Here is a 23,936-nt window from a genome sequence, read left to right on the forward strand (position 1 = left end):
ATGAAAAGTACTCGCGTGTTATTCTTTTTACCCGCGAGACATGAAAATATAAATGATTCCGATGAGCGTTGATATTTTTTTTTCTTTTTTTCAAATGTTTATGATGAAGCCAAGGAGTTAAAGATGTTTTTTTTCCCAGGTAGGAAAGGATTCAGTGGAGGAGAGACAACACAAAACAGGAAGGAGTTTGAATTTGAAAGTAAAGCGATGGTGTTTGTAGCTCGATGAGAGTTGTACGATTTCATTTAAAAGAATTGTTTAAAAAAAAAAAAAAATCAAACCTGCTTCAGCAAGTCGTCTATGGAGCGTCTTCAGGACTGCTGACTCCCCCCCCCCCTTTTTTTTTTTTTTTTTTTTTTTTTTTTTAACACTGGTTTCCTGTCAAGTTTAAGATTCATTTCAAGATCCTTGTTTCCCATGCTGCAGCTTTTATTGTGAAATTTGGAAAATGACCAAAAAAAAAAAAAAAAAAAAGTAGAAGCAACTTCCTCTTCTCATCTTAGCTGACTGAGCTTTTATTGTGAAAGGTTCCGCAGTCTGTCATTGTAATGGATCTGATTTAAGGTGTAGTGAAGGACAAAACTCAAGTAAAAAATGTACTCGAGTAAAAGTAAACTGACTTAATATATTAAAAAAACAAAATGCTGAGCTGCTGCGCTCTGGAGCGTGTTTTTAAAATCGCACCACTCCACATGTCCTGCACTTTAAGAGCATAATCCCACCAACATAATGGGATCACAGTGTTTCCGTGTCAAGCCTCGCTCACATTATTGTCTTAATTGCATTACAACTGAGCTGTTTTTTTTTTCTTTTTTTCTTTTTTTCTTTTTTTTTTATGTGCATGTAAACACAGCCGCCGTCTCTCCTTCATAAGTGTTGCGACATTAATTTGTACACGGCTCGTCGCTCGCTCTGCCTCCATCGGTGTGTTTCTGCAGTGATTGCGCTCCTGTCACGTCTCCCTGGCGCGGATTAATTAAATCATCTCACACCGTTCAGCCCCTCTCCTTCCTTTCTTTTTTTTTATGGCACGCCGTTGCCCCGTGGTGTTAGTGGTAGTAGGTTGTTACCCTTTCATTCACTTATTGATGCTGTTTGCCAGGAAGCCGTGGGTCAAACTGAACATTGAGTCTTACTTTGCTCTTTATTATTTGCCCCTCATCTCGACATGCGGATCCCACTGAGGGGCCGTTTCAGATGATTTTGCTGGGAATCTCTGCAGCGAGAGCCTTGAAAAACCCGCCTCGGCCTTGAACTCGTAAACATCGCCGGTCCGTATACGATACAGCGCACGCAGCGACTACAAAAGAAGAGCGATGAATAAAAACATAATTTCCAAACAGCTTCTTGTTGCAGGTCACTCCGCAGGGATAAAACACACCGTCTCTTTCTTATTCCTTCTATGACTAATTAAGTGGAAAAAGGTCCGTGCTGCGACTAAAACGAAGCACTGAAGAATAATGACCTGGTGTTTGTTGTTCAATATCTAAAAAAAAAAAACAACTGATGTTACAACCTTTTATTCCAGAAATGATACTTATAATGCGTAGGGGAGAGTGGGGTAAGTAGTGCCAGTTTTTACTTAAAGTGCCTTTAAAGCGAGGGGATTACAGTAATGCCTCCAACTAAAATATGCACATATAGTTTAGGATGTTGTGCATCACTGGGAACAATCACTCTGGATCTTATATAAACTGTTTGAGAAATATAGCTTTTGAAAAAAAAGTGGTTTTGTGGCACAACTTGCCCCCGGTGCGGGGTAAATTGTGCCATTAGAGAGAATACACTGGGGTAAATTGTGCCATTGATAATTGAAGTAAAACAGATCATTTTAATCTCACAAATGATAATGCTATATAAAAGCAAAACAAATTTAATACAAAATTATTTATTTAACATTTATTTCTTATTTTAACAAGATCACAGGCCACTTTTCTATAACAAGGCCTAGCGCCACATGAACACATACCCAGAACAAAATAAAACTTCCAAAATGAGCACCTGCAAATCATCTTCATCTGAATCTGAATAGTTTTAGTGACCAAAGGTAAGAAGACAATGTACAATAACAATAAAATACAATAAAGTAATATATAGTATATAATCACAAGTTCTGCCACTGGCACAACTTACCCCAGGCCCTTTGGCACAAATTACCCCAAGCCCACCATTTTGAAAAAAATGCCTCCCCCAGCTGTTTTGAGCTAACATCATGCTAACTGTATAGACTCATGGTGTAGCTTACTAAAGTACTAAAACCTGTGTGAACTGTTTTCAAAGTTTTCTATCATTGTTCAAACACAGCAATCAAAAAACCTTGATCATGGAAATTTTACTTTGGAGGGCAAAAAAATGTTGTTTGAACTGAAATGTGCTTTCCTCTCAAGCCATGTGTCTCCCTTCTTTGCAGGATGAGTGAAATGGATGCCTCTTCAAAAAATATGTGGTCACATGACCAACTTCTTCTATGGTTTTCTAGATAACAGGGGTGGCACTATTTGCCCCTTGGCAAAAATTACCCCACCCTCCCCTATTATCTGTAGTTTTTACAGTTTGCTCAGTGATTACTATATCAAGCGCAAAAAGGGCGATATCTCATTTTCCAAATTCCCCTGCAGATTCCTCGAGCATCGGTCGGATTGCACACCGGAGAATTATTTAATACTTGCGAAAAGACTGTGATCTTACAGATGAACTGTCCAAAATCCTCCACCCCCCCCCCCCCCCCCCCCCCCCCCCCGAGGGAGACATTAGAGAGCGTTTGAAATATTTCGATTTGAGGGAGGACTGAAGAACTGACGGCGACATGAAGCGAGAGCGGAGATGTAAAGACGGCCCTAACGCGACACTTAAAGGAGAAAAAGTCGGTATTTGAGCCGCGCGGCCGTGGAAACGGTGTTTTCCACTTCAGGAAAAGAGATGGCCCAGATGCCGTTAAACAGGCCCTTTGTGCTTTATTATAAACCAGGAGTTGTTTCAGTGAAAAAAAAAAACAAAAAAAAAAAACAAACTGCTTTTCCAGTTGCATTCATTAAGGTATTGGGAGACACACTACCACTGGGAATGTTAATGGAAAGCGCTATAAGGGGAGAATGTTGTGTTTTTTTTTCTTCTTCTTCTTTTTTCGTGTTGAAACCACCTTTTTCCACATTAAATTCAGCGGGGAGCGGCTGCCAGGCAGACACAAAGTGGCTGCTTTGGAAAAGGTGCCGGCAGCTTTTTTTAGGCTGAATGAAAAGTGCCCACTTTCTCATATTCCCAGCACAAAATCAAAATGCAGTTGAGACTGTTTTTCTTACCAAAAAAAAAAAAAAAAAGAAGAAAAAAAGAAGAGGAGCGGCATGAAGACGTACTAACTCGATTTCAGTCCCGGACGGATTAATTCCTCGACAACCTTGAGGTTTGTTTGAGACGGTCCCGTGCTGCAGGGCGAGTCTTCAAATTAAAGATAGCAGCATCAAAGTTGAGGTGCCCAGCAGGAGCAGGAGCAGCGTGATGGAGGAGATGGTTTGAAGACGGAGGAGAGACCTAATACCACTTCACTCCGCTCTAAATCCATTACCCCCAATGACGGTAATTAGGCGCTATATGCCGACACTGCGAAAGCACCACTGAGCTGCTTCCCATGCAGCACAGCGCTCGCCACTTGAGGAGAAATTAGCCGCAGCGCTTATGCAGAGAAACAGAATTCATTACATGCAATTTGCCGTCGGTTGGTTTTAGCAATTTGCAGGGAATTTTCACAAGATATCTCATTACCGATGTTTAAATCGATGAAGTTTTTTAATTTTTTTTTTTATGTGCTCAGCGCTGTCACGGGGTGATGAAAGGCAACGTTCCTGTGTGCTTTGTCTCGCCCCTCCCCTCCCCGCATGACCGCTGCCCTAGTTATAACACACCATCACTCAGACTGAAGGATCGGCTGCCAGCGCCGCCGCCGCCGCCGCTCCCCTCCTCCTCCTCCTCCTCTTCCTCCTCCTCCTCCTCCAAAATAAAATGGATCCCTTCATGCAGATTTTTTTAAAATTTCTAGTCGTTTTGCCGTGCAGCAGGATAACAGGGGCAGCATGTCTGTCGCTGTGCAGCGGCTCGAGGAGGAAACATGTTTTTGGACGGGGAGTCGATGCGGTGAAGTCGCACCTCACAGTCAGGACAAACACACATTAGTATGTTTTATAAGGAAAAGGAGGAGGAATAAAATCAGACCCACAAACCAGCATGGTGCAGTCACAACGGGAAGAGAAGCAACATTTCATGAAAGCAGATCTGCCGAGCTCGTGGCTTTTAGATCTCCTCAGCGTCCTCACAAGACAATGAGCAAACTCTGAACTCTGTCATCAAGTGTGTGTGTGTGTGTGTGTGTGTGTGTGTGTGTGATGGCTATGAGACGCACGTGGAAACAGAAGCCGTGAGGACATCTGCACTGATTCTGTGGACCCAGACATGTAGAAATGATGTTTGCGGTTACATTGGTGTTATTTTAGTGAAGCTCCAGTGTAAAAAAAAAAGAAATAAATAAAAATGATGGAGCTGCCGTCTGTTCAGGGCAGCTTCCTGTGCAGCGCTGGAGTTTACGTGACGACACTGAAGGCAACACGTGGGCTATTTCAGGCGGTAAATGTAACTTTGAGATGGAGGTCGAGCAAAATCTGGGGTTCGGGTCGAGACAAGCGCTGTGTGTTCTCTTCAGTGCACTTCCTGTTTGCACTTTGCATCGTGAATTTTGACGGGGATCTGACTGCTTCTTCTTCTTCTTCTTCTTCTTCTTCTTCTTCTTCTTCTCCTGTCCAGTGGTGAATCGCATTACCTCCAACTGTTGTCGCCGCCAAAATATCTGCGGCCTCAGTCGTGTTTGCCGAGGCAGCAGGTAAACCCTACGCTGTCTGAAATAGGCCGGACGAGTCTTCAAAATAAAAGCACCACTCTTGTGACTCGGTGCACAAAATATTCAGTTTTTTGCCCTTATTCTGAAAAAGACAATATTCCTACTAAGCCGTCTACATGGGTCAACCAAGTCTTTCATAACGTTTCAGAGTAAGTGTGTTTCTTCTTCCCAGCAGACACGTGGGCTTTTATTTTGTGAATGCGTCTCACACTGTTGACTAGTTGGTTTATTTGCAACACACAGCTGACTGTAAACAGGCAAAAGGCTGTAAGAAAAAAAAAAAAAAAAAAAAAAACCTCATAGTCCAAATGCGTTGTATACGTGACCAGAAGATGCTCCTAAAAGCCAAATATTATCTGCACCTCCCAAATGTCTTAATCGGAAAATGCTGCATTCAGAAAAACGGTAATATCCAAATGGAATATGCTGTTTACATGACCTGCATGATATTAGGATATTAGGAATATTGTCATACAGCGGTCCCTCGTTAATCGCGGGAGTTACGTTCTAAAAATAACCCGCAATAGGTGAAATCCACGAAGTCGTCAGCTTTATTTTTTCCAATTATTCTAGATGTTTTAAGGCTGTAAAACCCCTCACTACACACTTTATACACTTTTCTCAGACAGGCGTTAACATTTTCTCACTTTTCTCTCTTGTTTACACTGCAAAAACTCAAAATCTTACCAAGATTATTTGTCTTATTTCAAGTCAAAAATGTCTTATTCCTAGTCAAAATATCTCATTACACTTAAAATAAGACATGATCACCTCAGAAGTAACTTGTTTTTAGACAATTGTCTCTTGTTTCAAGTGAAAATTCGCTTGAAACAAGTGAAAATTTGCTTGTTTCATTGGCGAAATTTGCCAGTGGAAAAAATAAGTGAAACTTAGCTAGAAACAAGAAACAAATTTTGGCAAATAAGACATTTTTGACTTGAAATAAGACAAATAATCTTGCTAAGATTTTGCGTTTTTTGCAGTGTAAACACTCTCAAAGTTCAAACCTTCGTAGAAAAATAAGTCCAGTAAAAAAAAAAAAAAGCACGCAAAATTGCACTAAAAAAAATACGCGAAACTGCGAGGCCGTGAAAGGTGAACCGCGTTATAGCGAGGGACAACTGTATTAGGAATAATCTTGGAAAATTAAGCAAACCGCTCCTCAGCATGTAAACGTACTGATGGTGAACGGCGGAGATAATCGCAGACTTTCTGAGAAGAGGCCTTTTGGTTTGGAAAATGGCGTGAAGAGGCCGAGCCGGAGCTGCACGGGAGCAAAGGCAACGTGCTGGAAAACCGCATCAAAGTGAAATATCCTGCTACGTCTGCGGTCGAGATGCAGGAGCTGGCACAGAGCTGCGGCGCGGGGATCACCAGTTGTGTTCGGGCTCATCAGGAATTAAGAGCTCAACGATAAATCCGCGCGCCAGACGTATATGTGCGCTCTGAAATTGATCCGCAACTCCTCAAAGTCATCTCCGAAACGAAACAGGTAAAGTAAAGTGATTCTCGCCGGGCGTCTCCTCCCCCCCCCTCGCCTGCGGACACATCGGTCAGCGCCGCAATTAGTAACTCTGTGAACGCCGATGTGTCTTCTTGGAGAGACGTCCAACCATTACATCCATTACGCTGTTGATTCATCAGCAGTTAGGCCCTGCCAGAGACGGGAGAGGAGGCGAGAGGAGGCTCGCTGAGAGATATATGGCAGCGAAGCGGGTCCAGAACAAGAGGATACAGAGCGAGGGATGTTGGATGGATGACAACAAGGGGGGGAGGAGGGTGAGGGAGGAGGGAGGACGGACGGGATGGAGGGGAGAAAGATGAGGACGTGTCACATTGTACGGCGCTTTTTCTTTTTCTCCTGCTTTGTCACTGCAGTGGACTGCCTCTGGGGAGAAGCAGGGAGGAAGAGATGGAGAAAGAAAGAAAAAAAAAAGAGAGAGAGGAGGGAGGGAGGGAGGGAGAGAGGAGGACATTGCGATGTGAAGCCCGGTGGCTGAGGATCTCGGGGGACAAGCCTGTGGGCTTTGAGAGACAAACATTAATAATGAAACGCTAATTCCCTCTGTCCTCCTTTCTTTCCTCTCCTCTTGGCCGTCCTGCTGTCTGTCAGGTTCTCCGTGTCGTCGCCGCCGCCGCCGCCTTTTTATTTCGTCTTAATCTCCCTCCCCTTGCCCTGGCGCTCCCCTCCTCACCCGCTCCCCGCCTCGCCTCGTACCAAAACAAGCCGCTCGGTGCAGTCGTAGTTATTATTAACTACAACTGCAATGCGAATTATTATACAATGACGGGGAGGGGGGGAAGGGGGGCGATAAGTTAGAAGTTAGCAGTTTCCAACTTTGCAACAAGTAAACTTTTCCCTCTGCCTCTTTTAAATCGGTTTGCCGCACACACTCCTCATCAGCCACACACACACACACACACACACACACACACTGGTGTTCGGTAAGTGCACGCTCCTCTTCCTCAGCCCTCAGCTCTTCCTCATCCAGCATCACCCCTCAGTCTCAGTCCTCACACCTGCTTTGGTGAAGGAATAACAACAACAATAATAATAATAATAATGTGAGACATTTCAAAATAAGAGCAACGTTTAAAAAAAAAACAGGTGCAAAAGCTGAACCTGAACATAACATAAGCAACATGAGGGACAATTGCAAAAGGAATACAGTGGTCCCTCGTTAATCACGGGGGTTACGTTCTAAAAATAACCTGCAATAGGCGAAATCCGCGAAGTAGTCAGCTTTATTTTTTACAATTATTCTAGATGTTTTAAGGCTGTAAAACCCCTCACTACACACTTTATACACTTTTCTCAGACAGGCATTAACATTTTCTCACTTTTCTCTCTTGTTTAAACACTCAAAGTTCAAACCTTCGTAGAAAAATAAGTCCAGTATTATAGAATGAACGCATTCTGTACTGTACAGGAGACACGGCACGGAGGAGACTGATTGACAATGGACTACAGTCCCTTAGCCAATCAGGACGCAGAACACAATGCGCTGTAAAAAAGAAAAAAAGAAAAAAAAGAAAAAAAACATGCAAAATTGCACTAAAAAAAATCCGCGAAACTGCGAGGCCGCGAAAGGTGAACCGCGTTATAGCGAGGGACAACTGTATATATATATATATGTATATATATATATATATATATTAAAAAAAAAAAAATCAACCACATGCATTCATCCCTTCTACGTTCCTAAGTACGTTCGGAAAAATCCCAAACAAAATAAAATCTGCTCACACTTTGAACACTTTTAAAAAAACAACTCAAGATCTGGATATTGAACAGGTTGTCATGACAAAATATCTCCAGCTGTTAAGGTTGGGTTTCTGAACCTCTGGGTTTTATTCATTTATCTTCCTTTTACACTATATATATATATATTTTAATATAGTTATTTATATGTGTGTATGAGGGAAACATGAGTTACCAGCTGCAGTTTCTTGCCGGCCTGTCTGCCATGAATTTCTAGGACCGCGATGGAAATAAGTCTTGTGACTTTACTGTGTTATCCTGACTAATTTTATTGTACCGTATGCTCATGTGTGTGCTGTATTTTCAATTAGTCAAATAAAATCAATCAATCAGTCAATCAATCAACTCTGTCACCTGGGCATCAGCCAAATGCAGGTCCATAAGAAGTGTTCAAATGTCTTAAATGAAATTCTACACATATTAGGCCTTAAAAGTTATTAAATATTCTGCAGGTCACTTTTTTTTTTTTCTTCATTGTTTTGACAAATCACCAACACACACAAGGAAAAAAAAAAAAAAAAGTCTGGTCTTCAGGGCTGGTCTGTCCTGGGACTGCAGGTGATTTTTTTTTTTTTTTTTTTTTTTTTTTTTCCCTAGGATGGCAAAGTGACCCAAATGACTTACATTCATTCTCTACAGCCTTTCCCCAACCTTAACCCTTTACGTAACTAATAACTCAAAATGACCGTTCGAATGACTTTGCCATCCTGGGAAAACAGAAGCTCTTGACAGGATTCTGCCATTTCTTCAAAGTTAGAAACTCGAGCGTTAAATAGTCTTAAATTTGAATTTATGAGGTCTTATTTTCAACATACATTTTATCTAATGTCTGTGACCCATGTTTTTATTTTATTTTTTTCCAACATTTTTGCTGTTGCACCCGTCTCATCCTGCTGATTATAATCCTGCCTTCCACTCCCATGTTGGGTTTTCTATTTTATATTTTTAGAATTTGGTTCTCACAAGTTTTTTTTTTTTCCTGTTCTGTTTTTATATTTATTCTTCTTTTTTGATATTGCCTTACATTTTATCGTTGCCTCTCCTTGCTGTTTTCTTGCTGTTTTACCATCATTTGTGCCTTTTACTGCTGAGTTTATTTTCTCTTTATTGTTCCCTTTTGTTTTAACTGCAGTGCAGCACTTTGGTGCTCAGCTCCGCTCGTTTTTTAAAGGAGTTTTATAAATTAAGAGCAGAGGTTTATGCGAGTTGGTTGGACAACTGCGAGGATCTCAACATGGTTTAGGATGGAGACGTGTTACATGAATGAATGAATGAATGAATGAATGAATGTTTTATTTCAGTCATTTTCAAGCAGCAGAAATCAAGTACACCTATGAACAGACAATATCTTATGCACAAATATTTAAACAATAAATAATATTTCATTTCCTTTCAGTGGAAAACCAAAACAAATACATAATATATACAAATAAACACTGACCGAAAAGGTTATTTTGCCTATCCTTCTTACATTGCTAAGATTTCGTCTACTCACTTAAATAATAAAATAAAGTAAATCAAAGACACAAAAACAAAAATATGTGTATCTATACAAAGGGTCCCAAGGCAGTCCATAAGTACACTAGTGTTCATAATTTTGTTTTATATTTACTAATAATATTATTTTTAAATAGCTTTTTAAATCTGTTAAGCGTATTACATCATTTCATATCTATTTCTAAATTATTCCATAAATTTACTCCTTTTACTGTTTTACATCTCTGTTTTACATTTTTTTTTTTTTTTTTGAACATGCAGCTCCCTCACAGTATTTATTCACTCTGATCTGGAACATCTTCTGGATACTTTCTGGAAGCATGTTGTTATTCACTTTATACACGATTTGTGCAGTTTTAAAGTCAACCAACCAACCATGACTTTAAAGGGACAGTTCACCCACTTTCCCACTTACTTCTCGTGCAGGAAGCCCATCCAGACTGTTTCTTCTTCAGCAACAAGAAGTCAGGAATTCAATCCTCGTAAATAATGATGATAACAAGTAAGTGAATTCCTGTCTTCCTGTCCTGAACAGCACCAGGTAAAAAGGCGTTCAGGTATACGCTGCTCCACATGATATGGAATATGGAATAAGCTTCTGGCAACCCTGACGTTACATGATCTGGTATCCGTAAAGGCTTTTAAAATATTGATCAAGGACACGGCTGCTGGACCTGGACAGGCTGCAGAGGCGTTCACATGAATTTTAGTCTGCTAATAACGTGTGTAGAATCTTTTTCTCTTGGTGGGATTTGTGTCGAGGAACCGCTCCCTCCTGGTTGGTCAGCAGGCAAAAGAAAAAAGAAAAAAAAAAACATCACAACAACATGGAAGTCGTGCCGAAGCCTAATGCAGCCTTGTGGAATGATTTTGGATTCAAGACGCAGCCATCTGCCGTCAAAAAAAAAAAAGTGCAAAGTATGGAAACACTCGGCACTCGTCTGTTTAGTTTATAAAAAGTCATATTGCGATTTAGGAAAAAAAAAAGCAGCCAGCAGTAAGCGGCGAAATCGTTGAATCGTTTAATAAATAATGCCGTGATCAGCAGTGTCTTCGCTTCAGTCGCTTCATCGTCATACAAACCCTGTGTGTGTGTGCCATTCCTCCCTGCTCTGCTGCCACACACACACACACACACACACCTTTCCCAGTGCACATTCCATGCATAGATTATAAAGCTGATCTATCGATTGCCCTCAGGTGTTTAAAACCAAAGCCAAATTTAAGGTTAATCAGATTTCTCCCAAACGGACGCATTGCTATCGCTTTGAGAACTAGATTGTAAACTCAAAAAAATTCCATAGTATATTGAAAATATAGAAACCAACAAACTGTCCTGAGGGGAAATAGACTGAGAAGTTACCAGTTCTCTGTGGTTGTTTAAAGGTGCAGGTCGTGCAGTTTGGTTTGCACACAGGTCATTTGAACAAAACAGCATCTCCAAAAAGGATTTACTTCTTTTGATTTGTTTAATTTTAAAAAACTGCACATACAGCAGCAGACTGTGTCCATGCAAACCAATATATGTAAAAGCTACAGATTGCACCTTTAACAGTGTTTATGAGCAGGAAGTGAGTCACTGCAGGTTTATAACAAACATACATAACAAACATACATATGAACAAACATCATCCTACCTCCCACCCTGAAACCCCCAACCCTTCCCCCACTAATTACCCTCATAAATTAATAAATAAAGTGAAAAACACATATCCGACTGGAAACCCCGCCAAATCACAGAGAAACTCCCCAAAACTTATCCTCCATGTCCCATCAAGTTTCAGTTCACACAAACGGGAAAAAAGTGTTTGTGTGTCTCTGCTCCGAACAAAAGTTCAGCTCTGGTGAACTCTGACACACATCCACATTCATTCATATTAATTTGCTTCTATATGTATCATGTTGTCCCTTGTCTGCTTTTAGCGTGCTCTATTTTTATTTTGTCCTTGTCTGTTTTTGCTCTATTTTACTATTATTATAATTTTTTTTTTTTTTTTTGTAACCTTGTAATGGTGTGCTGTCTTGGCCAGGCCTCGGAAAAAAAGAGGTTTTATCTCACGGGACGTCCTGGTTAAATAAAGGTAAAACAAATAAACAGGGATGAACAGGTTTTTTATTATTATTATTATTATTATTATTATTATTATTATTATCATTATTATTATTATTTCTGGGTGAATCAAATAAAAAAGGGACCACTACTTTAGAGGGGATTTTTTTTTTTTGCATTTTGCATTTTGGTCCTTTAAATCCAATATGTCGTTTGTGACAAATTACCAACCACATCCGCAGAGCTAAGCAGGGTCACCACACACAGAGAAATGAAGTCCAAAGTCCTTAAAGCTCTTTGTTCATTTAAAACAAACATCAAAACCTGAGCAAACTTTATAAAAGTTCTTCTGCACGTCGTTTTGTCGGGTTTCTACGTTCATGAAACCCTGAAACGCACCTGAGCTGCAGGTCTGAGCAGAGAAATCAGACTGGAAGATGTACAGTAGTCCTGCATATGTGTGTGTGTGTGCATCTGCATGTGTGTGTGTGTGTGTGTGTGTGTGTGTGTGTGTGTGTGTGCTGAGCGTCCATCTCTGCCCGTCATGCTTAATGACAGTGATTTTCAGTCCATTACAGCGGCGTGCTATTCAAACATATCATGTCCAGCTGCCGTTTTTAAAAGGCTCTTGTGCCGAGACGGTTCATGCGTCTGCTTTCATGAAAACGCAGCCACTTCCCACTTCGTGTGTTTTATTCCTCCCTCACGGCATACAGATTAGCATGTTCTATGTGCAGTGTGTGTGTGTGTGTATGTGTGTGTGTGTGTGTGTTAATGAGAGAAAGAGAGAGAGAGATTAATTTGCCTTTTTATGCGTAGTTTTATTGGTTTTCGACGTGTGCCAATTCAATGCTCTGACTACAATGGGAATGTGTGTGTCAGCATGTGATGTATATGTGTGTGTGTGTGTGTGTGTGTGTGTGTGTGTGTTGCTCCCCATGCCGTGTGGCCTTCAGGTTCCGCCGGGCGAGGCCTATTGCTGTTTGCCTCCGTTTGCTCCTCTAATTACTCTGAACTTGTTTTCTCAGCAGCTCCTCTGTTCCTCTTCTTCTTTTTTTTCTTGTTTTTTTTTTTTTGTTTGTTTTTCCTGACCTCCTCCTCCTCCTTTGCCTTTTTCTCTCTCCTGATCTCTTGCTCTCTGTCGTCTCTCGCCACAAACACACTCACTGTTTACCTCTTCATGCTCTTTGAGATCTCTTCCTTCTTCTCACAAAAAAAAAAAAACACGCATATTTGCAATACACTCTCCTCTCCATTTACTCAATCACGAAATCGGTGTGACCCGTCTGTTTCCACACACACACACACACACACACACTTCCTCAAACCCGACAGGTGCATGCTTTGCAGACACATGCATGCGCGCCTCATATTGCGCCGGATCTCGTGAAGCGAATGGAGCCGGATAGGCGGGAGATAACAATAGAGCAAACAGGCGGCGCTGAGCATATTGAAAATAATGCAGCGAGCATGAGGATAAAGATAAAGATTATACAGACGGAGACAAACATAAGGACAAAGAGCAGCTTCACAAACACACTCGCAAATCAAAAGCGGATACGGGAACATTACGGGAGGCCGGGTGTACACGAGCGCGCTCAGCTGTGCAAACACGCAGCGCAGGTATTCACACTGTCAGAATCTACAGCACACACACACACACACACACACACATACATATACGCACACATGTCTCTTTAAATACATAAATACTTGTACAGCACTGGAAGAAGCCGCTCTAAGATGCTTGAGTTTAGCTGAAATAATGCAGATAGATCAGATTGTGCATGTTGCAGCATCGTCTCTTACGACAGTTTGTCCTCTCTGTGCTCCTCAGGTGGGCGGGAAAGACAATCCGGCCGTCAACCCCATAATCCACGGCCTGAGGGGCGTCGTTCATCACGGTGAGTGACAGCAGCCGGCGCCCAATCACACCGGGAGTGAGCCAGCATGGTGCACGTTGTCAGGTCCAGCTGTGCAGCCTAATGCAGTTCAATCCTACCTTTTAACAAAGTTTATCATGTCCAGTTTGTGTTGACGTTGTGCAGAATGTGTCACTTTAATTCTGTGTTTATTACTGAGGTTGTAGTTTGCAGAGGTCTGCTACTGGACTGCATTATACTGAGAGGTGTTTCTAATTTTTTGTCCCTCCGTATTGATATACATAAGGGGGGACAGAATAGTGGAAACAGCTGTCAGTAAAGTGCAGCACTAACTATGAGCTCAGTGCCAAACACAGAAGTGAATGAACACCTCTGTTACCGTGACAACAAGACAAGCTGAGCATTATCGGCAGCAGGAGAGGAAACTTTACGGCACAACAGCTGGATTAGATTAGATTAGATTATACAGGTGGAGCTGATAACGTGGACACTGGGTGCATGATGATGATGGAAGTTTATTCAACAGGATAAAACCCCTGCAGATGAACCACCTTGTTTTTGAGAGGGACCTCACATACAGTCCAAGACAAAAATGAAACAAAAATTCAACCGACACAATACAAAAAAACATCATCCCACAGAAATATAATAAATATTAGAGAATAAACACTGAATTTTATATGGTATATAGGTATAGCATCATCTCAAACATGTACAGTCGATCTCATAATAAGAGGAGTATTTTTAAGCGTCAAATATCATATGTTTGAAGGTAAGTGTATGGATTAACACCTACGATCTTTTGAAACCATAAATGAGCCAAAGATCGGAGCAGCGTGTTTGCAGCTCCACACACTGTCAGGTTATAGTCTGATCCCACACGTCACACCAGCCAGGTGTGTTCAGCTCGGTGTCGTAGTTCATCTCTGAGTTTTAAAGTTAAAGATTTTAAAGGGCCACTCCAACATTCTGGACGAAATCCCCCATTCCAGACTTCCCAAGACACAGTCAAGATATTGGACACCATTTTCTCCTCTGTACGTCCAGTGGTTCCATTCCTGTGTTTAGCATTTCCTGTTAGCTTAGCATAAAGACTTGAAATCAGTAGGAGTTGTTAGCCTAGCTCCGTCAAAGAAAAAGAAGAAAAACAACCTTACAAAACTTACAGCGATGTGCATTTCAAATCCACATGATCCGCTGTGTAAACCAGACAGCTTCAGAGCTGCTGGAAGGAGCCAGGCTAACGACTCCCATAGACTTCAAGTGTTTATGCTAAGCTAACAGGAAATGCTAACCACAGGAAATGAACCGCTGGACGTACAGAGGTGGCAATGACATGGATCATTTTGTCTCAGTCTGGGGAAGTCAGGAAAAAGGAGATTTTGCCCAAAACATTGGAGTCTTCCTTTAAGATGCCATGAAGGGGCACGTCCCTACACGTCCTTTACTTCAGGTCATTCCTCGTACAACAGGTGTTTGAGTGTTTTGAGAAGGGAGCGGGGCTTTAGAAGTGAACCAGAACGATATGAAATAGGAAAAGTTTTATTTAACGGGAGAGGTGGAGGAGCAAGATTAAGATTGGTGAAGGTTTTTAATTGTTAAAATTTGAATTTCCGCCTGCTGGTGCAGCATGAGGTCAACGCTGCAGATGCACAGGAGGTTCATCTGATTTCATGGGGACTTGAAAAACAGCCAGCAGTCCTGCAAACTGCAGCAGAGTTGAGGACGACTTTACGACACAGAGAGTTAATAAAACTAAATTAATTTCATTCCTGTATTTGCTAAATCAGTTGTTGGCCCGTCGTACGGCAGCGATGCCAGTCCCCCAGCTGGTACACAGTTATATAATTCAATTTGTAAGCAAGTCTCAACGTGGCACATTCATTTTTAACACCGATAAGGACTCGCTGTGTCATCCTTGAGCTTATCTGAAATTAATCACCGGCCCTCCAGCCAGCCAGAATCAAGGATTCACTCCGGCCGTGCAGAATACATTTTAATGGATGATAGTTGGAGACATGACTTATTTTGGCGTGTCACGTGTCCCGTAGCAGAAAAGGAATCCAAAATGTGATCAGCTTCACCCCTTCACATGGTCCAAAAATTACAATACAAGTTAATATTGTGTTTTTTTTTTTATGTATGTATTTATTTATTTTTAAGTTTCTGCTTCATTTGATGGCGACGGTATGGGGAGACATACCATGTGTTTTATTGCTCTGTTCAGGTTATTATTATTATTATTATTATTATTAATTGCTTTAATGTCTTGTTTTTACAAAAGCCCCTTTAGTGCAGTGGCCCTGAGAGCTCAACACACCGCAGCTGAAGAGAACACATGCAGAGAGACAAAACACAGGCAAATTAAGAAAACATCTCTATTCTTTATTCTTTAATTTGACAACACATGCACGGCTAATTCAGACTGTGAAACACAACACAGAGCCGCGCGGCATCGAGACAATGACAGCGACTCCCAGGGTCACTTTATCGACCCTGAAAATGCATTTTGGATCGGCCGACGTGAGGTCAGCTCCAAACTCTGGCCACAAATCAGAAGCTGCTCTTTCACTGGCTTGAGTTTTGTGTAGTTTCGTGTCTTTTCTTAAGTTGCAGTGTGTCGCTAATGAACACCCACTCCAGGCGCTGTGATCGCTGCGTTGGCTCGCTGTTTTGCGGTTTGTCCATGTGCGCTGCATCGGCCCCTGTCAAATAAACCATAAATAACTAAACAAACAGATAAATAATGAAGGGCTCGGCTCAGAGTGGAGCCCGGGACGCTGTAACCTTGGTGCGAGGTACACTCTCCACCGCCGGGACGCCCTGCTCATGCTGCGTTTTTGTCCATTCTGTCAGCATCACAGGAAGGACACAAGACACTCAGAGAGACACAGATGGAATAGAATAGAATGAAATAGATAGAATAGTGCTGAGAGTAATTAAAATCTTCCATCAAACGACGACAACTGTGTTTTTCTAAAGATCTGTATCAGTCTGAGGTCCAGTTGAACATCGGCCCCGTGACGTTTGATCAGGGAGAAGCTGTGTCTGCTGATCTCATGAGATCAACGGTCAAATGATCACAAGGGAAGTTATCGCAGCATCTGTCACGCAGCCTCGTTTGTCTTTTTGAGGGTAGATAATGATAAAAAAAAAAAAAAAAGAAAACATCTGAAATGTGGTTGCAGCAAAAGAAAATTCAGCTTCTTTTACACACACTGATCTGCACTTGCTTTACCTCACTGTTTTCCAGCATGATGACGCTGGCTCCATTAGAGACCGTCCTCCTGCAAAAAACGACTGCATGCAGCCTTAACCATGACCCTTTCCCAACTTTACCCATCATGACAAACCTTTCCCTTACCTTAACATGACCTTTTCCTAACTTTAACCATCATGACAAACCTTTCCCTTACCTTAACCATGACCTTTTCCTAACTTAAACCATCATGACAAACCTTTCCCTTACCTTAACCATGACCCTTTCCTAACTTCACCCATCATGACAAAGCTGTCCCTTACCTTAACCATGACCTTTTCCTAACTTTAACCATCATGACTAACCTTTCCCTCACCTTAACCATGACCTTTTCCTAACTTAAACCATCATGACAAACCTTTCCCTTACCTTAACCATGACCTTTTCCTAATTTTAACCATCATGACAAACCTTTCCCTTACCTCAACATGACCTTTTTCTAACTTTAACCATCATGACAAACCTTTCCCTTACCTTAACCATGACCTTTTCTCATTTTAACCATCATAACAAACCTTTCCCTTACCTTAATTATGACCTTTTCCTAACCTTAACCATCATGACAAACATTTCCCTTACCTTAACCATTACCTTTTCCTAACCCTAACCATCATGACAAAACATTCCCTTACCTTAAACATGACCTTTTTTAACTTTACCCATCATGACAAACCTTTCCCTTACCTTAACCATCACCTTTTCCTAACTTAAACCATCATCACAAACCTTTCCCTTACCTTATCATGACCTTTTCCTAACCCTAACCATCATGACAAACCTTTCCCTTACCTTAACCATGACCTTTTCCTAACTTTAACCATTGTGACAAACCTTTCCCTTACCTTAACCATGACCTTTTCCCAACTTTAACCATCATGACAAACCTTTCCCTTACCTTGACATGACCTTTTCCTAACTTTAACCATCATGACAAACCTTTCCCTTATCTTAACATGACCTTTTCCTAACTTTAACCATCACGACAAACCTTTCTCTTACCTTAACATGACCTTTTCCTAACTTTAACCATCACGACAAACCTTTCCCTTACCTTAACCATGACCTTTTCCTAACTTTAACCATCACGACAAACCTTTCCCTTACCTTGACATGACCTTTTCCTAACTTAAACCATCACGACAAACCTTTCCCTTACCTTAACATGACCTTTTCCTAACTTTAACCATCACGACAAACCTTTCCCTTACCTTAACCATGACCTTTTCCTAACTTTAACCATCACGACAAACCTTCCCCTTACCTTAACCATGACCTTTTCCTAACTTAAACCATCATGACAAACCTTTCCCTTACCTTAACCATGACCTTTTCCAAACTTTACCCATCATGACAAACCTTCCCCTTACCTTAACATGACCTTTTCCTAACTTTACCCATCATGACAAACCTTCCCCTTACCTTAACCATGACCTGAGTGTAGCGATCGGCACAATGCAAGCTCTTTCCCCTGTTTTTGATGGATGCACCAGTCGTTGTAAATCATCATATCCAGTGTTAATAACAAGCCTGTTTTGTGATTGGAAATGAGAAAACTATATGGATCATGCCATTGCCTATACTAATGTAAATTTGTTCACAATAAATAAAAAAAAAAAAATACATTTTCTGTTCAAAGTAATTTCAGATTGGCTTCTTCTTATTTTCCCTTTGCCAAATTCACATTAATTATCTATTTTATCAAGCTGGTTTTGTCTTTAAAGAAAACATTGTCCAAATTATTTGAGCAGCATTTTAGTTATTGCATTTTCCAGGAAGTTTTTCAGACGACGTCCAGGAAACACATCAGCTGGACTCGGTCCTGATTGGCTCTCTCACTAACGAATTACTGAAATCTGTCCAGTCAGGACGGTGAACAGCATTTTGAACTGATCTCATCTGAATTATTGGAGCTGCTTTTGTTGTGAAGTCTGTGTCTTCAGATTCATTCAGAATCAGCATTTTAATTTATCGCTGTCGACTGAAGCATCCTCAGTGTGGACTCAAAATCAAAAGTGTTTGTGGGATTTTATCAAGAGATCTGTCACTGCTGAGCCACTGTGGCTTTATTTATTTATTATGACGTTTCAGCCTAGATTTAATGTCTCATATGTATTCACACTATAATTTAGGACTTATGGGATGATTCCATGTATTTTGTGCATTGAAAGAGAACGGCAGAAAACAAATTAGCGGGGTTTATATTTCTTTTCTTTTTTTTTTCTCACAACATTATGCCCTCAGTCAGAAAGGGCTGCGCGCTGCACAAGATCTTGTAGCGCATCTCTGTCATGATCAAAACATTTGTCCTAAAGCTATGTTCTGTCTTGTCACCCCAAAGGGCCCCCGCCTGCTTCGCAACAACACGACGGCTTCAGAGTGAATTTCAAGAGCCTCGGCGTACACAAATAAAACTTTGATACAAAAAAAAAAAAAAAAAAAAAAAAAATCTCGCCGCATGAACTACTTGCGTTCTTCGTCCCGGCTCGTGTGTCTAAGAAACACCGCTCTCTCTCTCCCTCTCTCTCCTTCTCTCTCTCTCTCTCTCTATAATTCATCTAACACAAAGACCAGTCAGGTTCAGTCGAGGCCACGCTCCCGTCTCTCCCCCCGGGGGAAGCTGGTTGCTTAATTTGCTCTCTCTCTGTCTCTTCTGGTGGGAGCGAACGCAGCAACAGGTGGTTAAATTTTTCACGGCGCTCTCCTTTCTCTGGTTGCCGGGCCTGTCTGGCGGACACGTGCCGCAGGTCGGACTCCGCCGTCTTTGTAGCTCACGCCTTGTTACATTTTACATGAAATCGCGCTGGAACAAATGCCCTCTGACGAGCGAGCCGGCGAGCCGCTCTGCGCTCCCCGCCCGGGCCCATTAGCTCCTGTGAAATCGGCCCGGTAAGAAGACAGGACCTGATTTCCATAGTGGACTCGTGAAGGGGAGCGGCGTGCAGAGGAGCCCGCGCTCTGTAAGCACGGGTTCATGGGGCTTTGGCGGCAGACACAAAGACTGATAATGATGAGACGGCGGCGTGGCGGGGAAGCCGAGGCTGTGGTGGTGGTGGTGAGGAGGAAGAGGAGGAGGAGGAGGAAGATGATGGTAGCAGTTGCAGACATGAAAAATTCTCATGTTTGTAATTTTAACGGCTGATGTAACGGTGTGGTAAATAAGCGAAATGTTCCGGTGGATCGTCTGCAGAGACGTCATCCTCATCATCATCCTCATCATCATCACCATCATCACACAGGTCGTCATCATGAGCATCACCAGGCTGGACTCACCTACAGTTTCATCATCATCGATCCTCATGCTCTTCCTCATACATTATGTTCATCACCTGTGTTACCAAATATCAATATGTGATGAGGATCATCATCCAGTGTTGTGGTGCTTTTATTAGACGGGGGGGGGGGGGGGGGGGGGTTAGAAATTTGTTTTGAAAAATGTATAAATATGTGCATTAATCCCACTTGTGCATTAAGCCTTGTTAAAAAAAAAAAAAGTACAAATATGTGCATTAATCCTACAAAAACATTACAACAATAAATACAGGAATAAGAAATTGAGCATAAAAGTATAAAACACATAAACATGCACCAACACCAACAAAAAAAAAAACAGTTGTTTATGCATGTATTTTCAAACTTTTTAAATTTATAATCATCGTTAATAAACATCATCCTCATCATCCTCATCATCATCATCATCATCATCATCATCATCACACAGGTCGTCATCATGAGCATCGCCGGGCTGGACTCACCTGCAGTTTCATCATCATCATCATCGATCTTCATGCTCTTCTTCATACATTATGTATGATCACCTGTGTTAATTAAGTGTCAATACGTGATGAGGATGACGATGATGATGATGAAGGTCATCATCATCCAGTGTTGTGGTGCTTTTTTTAGACGGGGGGAAATTGGGTTAATTGCAGTTGCTCAAATTCGCAAGAGAGGAATATATTATAAGCAGAAGTGAAATGATAAGAAATAGAAAAATAATAAGAAATGGAAAAATGTGTGTTAGAAATTTGTTTTGAAAAAAAAAAGGTATGTGGATTATGTATAAATATGTGCATTAATCCCACTTGTGCATTAAGCCTTGTTAAAAAAAAAAAAGTACAAATATGTGCATTAATCCCACTTGTGCATTAAGCCTTGTTAAAAAAAAAAAAAAAAAAAAAGTACAAATATGTGCATTAATCCCACTTGTGCATTAAGCCTTGTTTAAAAAAAAAAAAAAAAAAAAAAAAAAGTACAAATATGTGCATTAATCCTACAAAAATATTACAGCAATAAATACAGGAATAAGAAATTGAGCATAAAAGCATAAAACACATAAACATGCACCAACACCAACAAAGCAAAACAAAACAAAAAAAAACGGTTGTTTATGTATGTATTTTCAAACTTTTTTATTTTATAATCATCGTTAAACCACTAATAAACATCATCATCATCATCGTCGTCGTCGTCATGGCCAGCCTGAGCCCGGCGAGGCGAGGCGAGGCGAGGCGAGCTGGTGAGCACAGCGGTCCGGGCAGGAGGAGTTCAACAGCGCTGAAGTGCCTCCGAGTCGCAGCCGCTTCAGTGGAGCTGCGGTCGAATGTGAACCTTTCCACCTCAGCAATTATTCCCAGCCAGCAGTCAGTGTGGATTAATATGTGCTTTTAGTGAGAAGCTGCGCGAGGCAGGATCTTCATATTAAAAAATGATGTCTAAATCACACAGTGGAGCTGCAGCAGAGCGGGCCGTCTCATCTCCGCTCCCTCCGACGCTCCGAGATTCACCCTGCATGCCCAGATTAGTTTCTGGTGTCATTCAGCATTCATTATAAAAGTCTTTTAAAACTTCAGCAGGAAAAAAAAAAGAAAGAACTGAATGGTCATCCAACTTGGAATTACAAGAAATTTAAGCATCATTTCAGAGCTCTGGTTTCTCAAGATTTCAGTTGCAGTGACCTCAGAGCACAACGCTGGCAGAAAACAAACCGTTTATCTGGTTTACAGCAGGAACTAAATGAAGTGATGCAGTGAAGTAGCTAAAAAAACTGATGTGCATCTAAGTAAACACATCTAATGAACATTTTGCACATTGGACATGTTGCAAGTACTGTTCCTCTGCTGGTATGTGACTGCAGTAGAAGTACTGTTCCTCTGCTGGTATCTGACTGCAGTAGAAGTAGAAGTACTGTTCCTCTGCTGGTATGTGACTGCAGTAGAAGTAGAAGTACTGTTCCTCTGCTGGTATGTGACTGCAGTAGAAGTAGAAGTAGTGCAGTAAAAATGTCCTGCAGTAAAAGTCCAAAGTGTCTCATTTCAAATGTCCTGGCAGTAAAAGTGACTGAGCTCCTTTTTCCAAACAGTAACTGTGTAGAAACGGTGCAGCTTTTATTGTGAAATTTGGAAAATGACAAAAAGTAGAAGCAACAAAGTAGAAGCAGGTTCCTCTTCTCATCTTTGCTGACTGAGCTTTTATTGTGAAAGGCTCCACAGTCTGTCATTGATCATCTGTTCTCTGTAATGGATCTGATTTAAAATGGAGTGAAGGACCAAACCCAGGCAGAAAATGGACTGAAGGAAAAGTAAAAATTACTCGGTTTAAAAAAATACTAAAAAAAAAAGTACAAGTACACAAAAAGCTACTCAGTTACAGTAACATGAGGAAATGTAATCAGTTACTTCACTGACGTCACCATGTGGGATTTCTGTTAAAGTTGTTAAAAATAGTAATGTTAATGTTAATGTTAAAAATACGATGTAGCTGATGTAGCTACTTTACAAAATAATAATAATAATATGTTTAACATGAAACTGGTGGAAAACTCTCTGTTGTTCCAGAGGCTCTTCCCTCTCTGACAGGAATAAAATTCTTGGGGAAGCATCGAGTCCTTGGATTTTTTTTTTTTTTTTTTTTTTTTGAGAAAAAAAATGGTTACATTTAAAGATATCGCTGCAGGCGAATTCAATCCAATTGGTGTTTCTATTTTCCTCAAAAACTCATATCAGTGAAACCCGAATTAAAATTGCTTTCCAAAAAAAAAAAAAAAAAAAAAATCGTTATTATCATCATCCTCACCATTCATCTGCCTGGGTGCCTTTGTTGTTGAGAAGGCAGATAAGAGGAGAGGAGGAGGAGGGAGGAAGGAGGAGGAAGAAGAGGAGGGGAGGATGGAGAGAGTGTGACAGGAGGAGGGAGGAGGAGGAGGTGACAGCAGACGAGAAGAGAGTCGAGGAGGAGGAGGAGGAACTGAATGATGAAGCAGAGTGAAGGAGCCCAGAGGAAGGGAGGAGGAGGGAGGGGGGGTTGAAAAGAAAAGACGACAAAGTGTGGAGGGAAGACAATGATGAGAGGAAGGGGAGGAGGAGGAGGAGGAGGCATTCGATCCACTGTTGCGATGGGAATGTGCAGGGAAGGAGGATGACAAGAGAATGGAAATAAAGGAGAGCGTGTGTGTGTGTGTGTGTGTGTGTGTGAGGCTGCAGGCTTGCCGGTGCGAGGCGACACGGCTGACGCGTGCGGCGGGGCGGGGGTCGCTTGACGAGAAGGTGGGTGTGTGTGTGTGGGGAAGGAAGACAAGAAGAAAAGAAGCAGCAGCGTCTTTATAAGCTACAGATATGACCGTGCTCCTTCCTCACTCCTGCCTCTCCTCCTCCTCCTCCTCCTCCTCCTCTTCCTCCTCCTCCTCCTCGCCGCCCCGCTGACAAGCCCCGTCTCCCGCTGTCTCCCGCGGGTGACTTCAGGGGATGTATTTTCAGCTCCGTCGCATCCACGCAACGCGAGGACGGGAGGGAGCTGGGATGTGTGGATGCTGATGGGTGGACGGGTTTGGAAAGGGGGGCGGAGCCTGGCGGGACGGACCCGTTTCAAGATTTATGCGTCTGGATGAAGTGCCCTTAACGTGGCCACACCGGGACGAAACAAGTCCAAACACTCCGGCAACGTCACGCAACAGAGCCACAACTCACCCTCGCGTCCAAACCCTCTGATTTCCCCTTAAATTTGCCCTTAAGCAGCTTTATATTTTTTTTTTCCATATTGTGCAGCAGTATCACATCATTATTATTTGTCTGCTGGTTGAAACGCTCACCTGAGGCTACGTCACA

General features: G+C 41.7%; 1 protein-coding gene across 2 annotated transcripts in view; it reads left to right on the forward strand.

Moving 5' to 3' along the window:
* LOC115358974 (receptor-type tyrosine-protein phosphatase gamma-like) overlaps positions 1–23,936 on the forward strand; it is a 528,184-nt gene that overhangs the window by 387,950 nt on the left and 116,298 nt on the right. For both annotated transcript variants that reach the window (XM_030051157.1, XM_030051156.1), the window contains exon 6: positions 13,532–13,598. In XM_030051157.1, the coding sequence (XP_029907017.1) occupies positions 13,532–13,598 (67 nt within the window). The remainder of the gene's footprint in view (positions 1–13,531; positions 13,599–23,936) is intronic.

The sequence above is a fragment of the Myripristis murdjan genome, chromosome 5 (assembly GCF_902150065.1).
Source record: "Myripristis murdjan chromosome 5, fMyrMur1.1, whole genome shotgun sequence".
Taxonomy (NCBI): Eukaryota; Metazoa; Chordata; class Actinopteri; order Holocentriformes; family Holocentridae; genus Myripristis; species Myripristis murdjan.